This window comes from Lipotes vexillifer, unplaced genomic scaffold (genome assembly GCF_000442215.2).
Source record: "Lipotes vexillifer unplaced genomic scaffold, Lipotes_vexillifer_v1.1 scaffold520, whole genome shotgun sequence".
Classification (NCBI taxonomy): Eukaryota; Metazoa; Chordata; class Mammalia; order Artiodactyla; family Lipotidae; genus Lipotes; species Lipotes vexillifer.
In genome coordinates this window covers 1506238-1514651 of record NW_006784004.1, presented here as the reverse complement: position 1 = coordinate 1514651, position 8414 = coordinate 1506238, and the positions used below count along the sequence as shown (strand labels likewise).

The 8414-nt window shown below is 36.1% G+C and overlaps 2 protein-coding genes across 3 annotated transcripts in view; one reads left to right on the top strand and one right to left on the bottom strand.

Moving 5' to 3' along the window:
• CTNNA3 (catenin alpha 3) overlaps positions 1 to 8414 on the bottom strand; it is a gene marked incomplete at its 3' end in the record, with an annotated part of 1444109 nt that overhangs the window by 752682 nt on the left and 683013 nt on the right. The window lies entirely within an intron of this gene.
• LRRTM3 (leucine rich repeat transmembrane neuronal 3) overlaps positions 7553 to 8414 on the top strand; it is a 179863-nt gene continuing 179001 nt past the window's right edge. Inside the window, exon 1 of one of the 2 annotated variants that reach the window (XM_007456475.1) lies at positions 7553 to 8104. In XM_007456475.1, the coding sequence (XP_007456537.1) occupies positions 8101 to 8104 (4 nt within the window). In that variant the 5' untranslated portion in view covers positions 7553 to 8100. The remainder of the gene's footprint in view (positions 8105 to 8414) is intronic. The other variant, XM_007456476.1, reaches the window with a different exon arrangement.

Here is an 8414-nt window from a genome sequence, read left to right as displayed (position 1 = left end):
AGGAATGCAATCACACCAGACATGGAATCTGACCACATCTTGATCTTGGACTTCCCAGCCTCCAGAACTGTGAGAAATACATTTCTGTTGTTTATAAGCCACCCAATCTATCACATTCTGTTACAATAGCCCAAATGGACTAAGACAGAAAATTTTCTTTAAAAGCAACTTGTACATCAGAACATATGTAAAGAAAATATAGCAAAATGTTTATTATTATACTGTTTAAATAATATTGACTTTATATTCACAGCACAGCCATACAACCATTTAAAGAAAAACATCAAATATTAAGGTACAAATTTGGTTAAGAGACTTTTATAGTTACTCTAAAACTCCTTTGTTCTATTGTGAGAAATCATAAGAATTTTGGGAATATATATAGGACTATAAATTTTACAATGTGGCTCTGATGCCACATGTTCCTTCATGGACTTTGTTCCAGATGAAAAGTTAGAAAACTGATTTCTCTCAATAAAATGACTACAAATGAATTTTGATGGCTGTTCTCTTGAAAATAATTTTTTGAGCCTCTGTTAGAAGAATATCCCAATATTAATATAAAAATTAGCAGGTTTGTTTAGCAAGGAACAATATCAAATAATTGCTTTTGATGACTATGGGCAAAAAACAAGTGCAGTGGAAAGGGAAGAACAGAAATACTAGTAAATATGAATGGTAAACCAACCAAGACTTGTGACACCTTAATTTTAATTATTGCTCTGAAAACTTGCCATTTGACCCATTACTGTATTCCCTGGGAATACAAACAGAACAAAACAGAAATACATATTTTCCTTCAAGTTCTAAGTCTCACATTACTCAAAAGTTAATGCAAGTCTTAACTTTGCTACCAAGAGTGAATAGATGCCCCAAGTATCAATTTGGAGCTGGATATCCTGCTTAAATTAATGAATGGACTCTTGCTCAACATGTATGCCATTAAAACTTACTCCTTACAACTTAAATGATACAGGGAAAGTAATCAACTGAATGTAAAACATGGAACAATCTACAGTTCAAATGACCTGGTACCTCCCAATAAATTGATGGCATTAAAAAATTAGAGAGACTTCAGAAACATGAAAACCAAATGCAGTATTTGGGCTTCACTTAGGTCTTGACCATAAACCAGCTTTAAGAACTTATCATTAAATATGTTAGGTGTTCTAATGCTAGATAGTTAAATTAAAAGTCTTTACTGGTTAGAATTACATACTGAAATACATACACACACACACACACACACACACACACACACACATACGTAAAATGACATGATTTCTGAGATTTGCTTTTAAAATACTCCAGAAAGAAAAAAAAAAATAGTGTGGGTGTGTGTGAAGGAAGGTGGGGATAGGTGGAACAAAATTAGTAAAATATTGATAATTGATAATCTTTATTATACTATACTCTCTACTTTTGTGTATGTTTTGAAATTTCCACTAAAAAAAAATAAAAACAATTGTTTCCTCAAAGTCATGTAGTCTTTTTCAATCTTCAGAAGTCTACCAGTAAGTGTTACATTTTAAAAGTTTGTTATTTTTCCCTGTCCTCAAATCTAGCTTAGGGCTACCTCTGTAGGAAGAAAAAGTGAGGAATGCAATAAAACCTGAGAGTATGGATTGATGCTGCAGCATAAATGTATCTTTAGGTGAGAGAGAGGGAGATGTGTTGGATAATCTTGAAGGTCTCATTCATTTGAATTTGCCTCATTCCAAAAAGACACTGAGAAACCATTTTAATGGTCAGACCTGGAAATTTCTTCATCCATTTATCTAAGTCAGACATATTCACTTATAACCATATGTGACCAGACAGGGTTTTTAATGGAGACCTTGAAGCAAGCAGATGGAAACCAAGGATATTTCAGAGACATGTTAATGCCTCAATGGAAGATCAGAATATAGTTATAAGTGTACAAATGCATTTGAGTATTCTAACCAACTAGAAATGAAGAAAATAAAATTTTCATAGCTGTAGGGACTCTATAGCAGCATTCTGACTATCTTATTACATGATAGGGTAGCTGAGTCCAAAACATTAAGCTCTTTACAACATCTAGATAACATGCACTTATTGGTGAAAGCACTTTATGAGTTAGAATGTCGATGATGTATGCTGTATAATAAATGGTTGTGGTATTAAAACTGTAGTAGAAAGGGAATACTGAGAATTTTTAAAATAATATTAGTAAATTCTGACTCTGCCCTTGGTCATGTTAGTGACCCTTGATATATGTTTGTTCCAGTATATGCTCATGACCAGAGCACCTAGACAGAATTCAAAGAAAAATTAATTTTCTCACAGGTACACTGATTTCAGAAATATTTTGTAGCACTTTATAGTCTACAATGTATTCACATATAAATTATGGAACTCGATCCTAAATAAAAACTTTAGAGATTCATAGCACAGGTTTTATGAGTACTATTTTGCAGATAAGCAAACTGAGACCCTAAGAAGACTGGCCAGAATCAGTTCCAAATTCCAAATGTCAACTGGCATATGCAATAAAAAGTATGTGTCATTCTCTAAATTATTCTAGAAAAACATTTTGGATTTTTACCGAATTTATTTCCTAAAACTCTTAGTCCACATGTTCCCATATCTGGTCTTTATGTAATTTTCAGTTTTCATCAAAGCTTTTGATTCCATTGCCTTCTAAGACAATTTGCAAAGATGTTGCCACTGTCCAGACCATCTGAATAGAAATCCACGTTGCTACTGTTAGTGCCTAATTTTGCTAATTATTTTACAAACTATTTTAAAATACATCATGGTTCTTTGAGGCCTAATAACAAGAAGATGTTTGCAAAAATTAAAGTCTCACAAAACTGAAGAAAGTTGAGAACCAAATTCAAACAAAATTCAAATGTGTTGAACTCTTGATGTTACTCCCCAAACTTGACCTACAGAAGTAGCTGGTGGCTGTACCATCCCTCCAGTTGCTCAGCCCATAAAACTAGCAGTCATCTTTTTTTTTTTTTTGCGGTACACGGGCCTCTCACTGTTGTGGCCTCTCCCGTTACGGAGCATAGGCTCCAGACGCACAGGCTCCAGACGCACAGGCTCAGCGGCCATGGCTCACGGGCCCAGCCGCTCCGCGGCATGTGGGATCTTCCCGGACCGGGGCACGAACCCGTGTCCCCTGCATCGGCAGGCGGACTCTCAACCACTGCGCCACCAGGGAAGCCCCAGCAGTCATCTTTAATTTCTTTCTTTATCTCATACCTTCACTTCTAATCCATTAAAAAACTCCTATTGGTTTCACCTAAACATAAATCTAGAATCTAACCAATTCTCACCACTTCCACTGCTACCATACTGGCCCAAGCCACAATCATCTCTCTTGACTGGTATTATAACCTCCTTACTGGCTTCCCTTACTACTCCTTACTACTCTTGTCCCTTTAGAGTATATTCCCTCTCTGACTTCATCTCCAATTACTCTCCCACTTGCTCTCTCCACTCTAAGACTGACTGGCCTTTTTTCTAGTCAATGAACACACTATCTACTCCCACATGAGGGCCTTTGCACTGGTCACTCCCCATACATATTTAAGGTTAACAACCTCACCCCCTTCAAGGGTTGTTCAAGCCACTTTCTTAGTGGCCCTAACCGTCCTATTTAAAACTACGATCCACCTCACCCCTTCCACTCTTAATCTTCACTATCTTTCTTACTTCTCTATAGTACACACTACCTAATAATATACTACTTATGTTTGTTTTTTATTGTCCATCTTACCCCTTCAGAATGTAAGCTTAGATCTTTGTTTTGTACACTGATATACTCTAAGTGTCTGGAACCGTGTCTAGGACTTAGTCGGTACCCAAACTGTTAAATAAATGAAATCTCTGAGAACAACCCATTGTTAAGATATCAGTATATCCACTTTAAGCCCTGATTTTCTAAGTTTATATATGGCAATTCAGTTTCATATTAGCCTGAAATTTGCCATTATATAAGTAAGATTGGATTTATTTACCCAATTTAAACAAAATATGTCAAGCTATTTGAAGTACTATCAGTGCAATTAAAAAAAAAGTCTTTAGATACATGACACTACATTCCATAAGTATATAAATCATTAAGGCCCTAGATTCATTGGGGAAATTTAAGTTGTCCGGTAGTTTATGTTTTTTTCTGTATGTGGTGTTAAGTGCAAAAGAATTTGCGAAATACATAATGTAGTATAATTTTGCTTCTTTTGAAAGGCAAGTAAGAAATAATCATCTTGCTGTAGTCAACAAGTAAAAGGAGAATAAACTTTAAAAAGTGACCAGCAACTTACTAAAATCTTTTAGAATATAAGGTTTTATTTTTCTTTTGAGAGATTACTCGATGTCTTGGGAGTGATTTCTGTGGCCTCAAGTATTCAGTCTGGTTTAGCATTGCACTATTTTATTTTTGGATTTCTCTACTAGCCTGTTGAGTGGTCTTCCCTCTTCAGGCACTTCATTACCTTGAACCAGGATAGACCTGGTGGTGATACTGGCTTAAGAGCTAGTGCCAAAGTAGGTGCCACACAGAGGGCCTGGAGTCAGACCCAATCCAAGAATGGCTACTGATTACTACTGAGGAAGAGATCGGTAATCAGCATTAAGAGAAAATATCAATTTTGAAATCCAAAAGGTGAATGTGAAGTCAGAACTATGGAGCAAAATAAGATCAGAAGCCAAGGTACCAGGAAAATGTCTAAACACTAAGGGCAAGGTGTGTGACACAGCAGCAAATGTTATTCACCATAATAGATCCAAGAAGATTTCTCCCAGGAAAAGCAAAGTGAGAGAATTACATTCTCAGTGGGCTCATCTGTGCTTCTGTCAGGGAATGAGAGAAGAATAAGAAACACAAAGTTGATGGGGCCTCCAGCCATCCTAGAGCAGCCCTCTGCAGCTGTTAGGCAAAACAGACATCGGATAGCTGCTTCCCTTGGAGAAGCAAGGATGGTGAAGAGAAAAATCAGAGCCTTTCAAGCAACACAGATATGATAGAGGAGTTATAAATATGATTTCCCTTTAGTCTTTTTTTAATAGATACAAGTTGCCAAGCCCTATTTGGGATGTTAGATGATAAAAGTTGTAATATGCAAAAGGGAATATTCAAACCTATACTTACTATTCTCATAAAATTTATGGTTTAACTATGAAGACAAGAGATGTCTACATGAAAAGTGAAGATCACTTGCTGACCATGTGAGTATTTCCGTTTCCCAGTTTCTTGCCTTATAACACACATTTTTAAAGGACACTTTCTCCAAGACTGTATCCAATCTCACTGGCCAAGGAACTTTTCAGGGATCAATCCCATGTACACAAGACTAGCATTACATAACCAGTTTATCCTACATCAAATGTACCTGTGACTCCCATAAAAATGTATTTATTCAATAAATCTTTATTGAGCATCTATAATATGCCAAGTGCTATTGCAGGTTTCAGGGAAACTGAAGTAGACAAAACATTGTCTTTGTCCTCATAGAATCTATATCACAATGTCATAGATTTATATGTCCTCTCTTCCTACTAGGAGAAAATTTATTATTTTTATTCATTCCCTTAAAGTGCATTTTTTAAACCAAGTTGTCCATCAGAGTCTGTTGATAAGTGTAGCCTCTTCCATCCCCTTGAATCAAAATCTTGGGGGAGGGGTTGGGAAATTTATCTTTTTAACAAGCTCTCTGGGGGCTTTATGCGCATTGATAGCAAGAATAATTTGGGAGGAAACTGCCCTATTAATGGCATACTATCTGAGGAATTGCATGATGTTTATGGGATCCCTTTTGATTATCATGACTGTTACCAAGCTTCTCATCCTTAGAAGATAGGAAAGCTCTCCAGGGTTTTCCACAGCCAATTCATCTAACTAAGACTAACACTTTTATTTTTTATAAAATTACCATTTATTTTTAAACAAAATGGTTTTCTCTGTGGGGCAGATGTTACCATATTCTGCTCTGGGAAGAAAATAATCAAACATTAATTACTAGTTATGGTCCACTAGATACTCATTTTAAAGATAAAGTTGAGATGATGGCAATTTAGGAACTCTTCTCATCAAAGAAGGCAAGACTGAAAGGATCTCAGAAATCCACTGTAAACAATATAAAAAATATTCATTGAAATAGTTCTTTGTGAGTAAATGAAAGTGAGTATATTCAATATTCAATACTAAATAACACGCAATATCAGCAAATACAGTAAAGTTGACATTATTCAAATAACAGCTAACACAGGCTTATCATGTGCCACTTACTATTCTAAGTACTTCACAGACATTTAGACGACTTAATTCTCAAACCCTCTATGAAACGGAATTTTGTTATTATGCCCATTTTGTAGAAGAGAAAACTAATGCATAGAGAAGATAAGTAACCTAGTGAAGGTTACAGAGCTGGTAAAGTACAGCCAGGATTTGAACCTAGGTGCAAAAATTCATCCTCTTAATCATTAGACTAAGCTTCTCCTCTTTAGTTTTTATGATTCTTGTTAGAAGACTCATACCAAAGAAGTTTATGAAAACCTATTCTAGGAATCAAGAATTTTATTTTATTACAGCTTCCCTGACACAATGACTTAGGATAATTTTCATTTGGCTCGTTTTAAAGTGAAGATAACAATGTTGTTGAAGCAGGATCATCTAGCAGTTAGAGGTGTAAGCTAAGAGAGCTATGGTTCTAAATCTTAGTTCTGCCACTTGCTTGCTATATGACCTTGAGCAAGTTACCTTTCCAAGTCTCGGTTTCCTCATCTTCAAAATGAAGGTTATAATGGGACCTACCTCATAATATTGTTTACAGATAGAATAATATAGCCCATTTAAAGCACTTAGAAAGTGCTCAATAAATATTACTAGTGTAATAAATAGTAACAGCATCAATAAACTGAACCAGATGATCTCTTGATTCTTGTACTCACACTAAATATGGCTTATTTCTCTTCCAATTAAAAAAATAAAATGACAGCAACCAAAACAACAAACCAAGTCATAAGCCATGAAACCAATTATGTCTTTTGTGGGAAAACCAGAGAGGTTATTGGACACATTAGTTTATATGTCATTATCCTCTCTACTCCAAAATGTATGTGTTCTAGCATCCTGAGACGCCTTGTATAATATAATCACTGTGACTCCAAGAGGTCAAATGGGCAGGCAGTTAATGCTTCTCTGTGAAAAGCTCAATAATTCATTTTATAAATTTCAGTTCAAAGCTATGTTGAGGTTAAGAAAAACTGACATTCGGTCTGTGAACTTAATGTCAAGCTCAAGAAAAACTCTGGGCAGCGCATGTTTAGCGATTAAGTGGATGCAGACAATAAAGACGTTGCCAAATTGTAAAACAAGACTTGGAAATTACAGAAAATGTTGCTAGTTATTGATTACGGTGACCATTCAGTTCCTGTTGAGCCACCCAAAAGAATCATTCATTTTCCAACAGAAAGCCTGCTCATTTGCAAGATAAAAGAGAGACATTTCTGCACATGCCCATAATGTTCTTCACCACTGGGGGCAGCTTTACATAAGACTGCATTCACTAAAACCAAAGCAACAGTCCGAGCAGCTTTCAGAATGACAGTCTGCAGAAGTGAGCTGAGCGTGTGCACGGTACGGGGCTCTCCTGCCTTCCGGGCTCCAATGCAGCGCTGTGGCTGAAGTGGGTGCTCGCCACCAGAAATGCTGGGCTATGGGATACAGATGTGGCAGCTCAGGTAGCCTCACGTTGCCTGGAAGAATACATCTTGCTTTCCGATAAGAAGAAATTGTAGAAGCCAGTTTTTTTTTTTTTACCCCCCCCCCCCCACAAAAAAACTGTAAAGATGCAAAAACGTAATATTCATGAAGATCCTATTACCTAGGAAGATTTTGATGTTTTGCTGCAAATGCGGTGTTGGGATTTATTTGTTCTTGGAGTGTTCTGCGTGGCTGGCAAAGAATAATGTTCCAAAATCGGTCCATCTCCCAAGGGGTCCAATTTTTCTTCCTGGGTGTCAGCGAGCCCTGACTCACTACAGTGCAGCTGACAGGGGCTGTCATGCAAGTGGCCCCCTAAGCCAAAGCAAAGACCTAAGGACGACCTTTGAACAATACAAAGGATGGGTATGTTTTGTCATTTTTCTTCTTTTCTTCTTAAAAAAACAAAAACAAAAAAATCCACTAATCTGTATATTAATTCTGCCTTAATTATTGTAGAGATTACCTTGCTCTGCTCTAAGACTATAAATTCGATTGCTTAGTTGCCATGTTTCCTTGCTTAACTATTTAAAAAAAAAAAGCCTAAAGACAATTCTCTTTAAATTATAAGGAGATGATATTTGATGTTAAATGTTTTTATCTAGATTTAAATTTCTAAAAAAGAAAATACATGCTTATTTTTGCTTGATTAAAAAATAAATGAATTCCTTTTTTG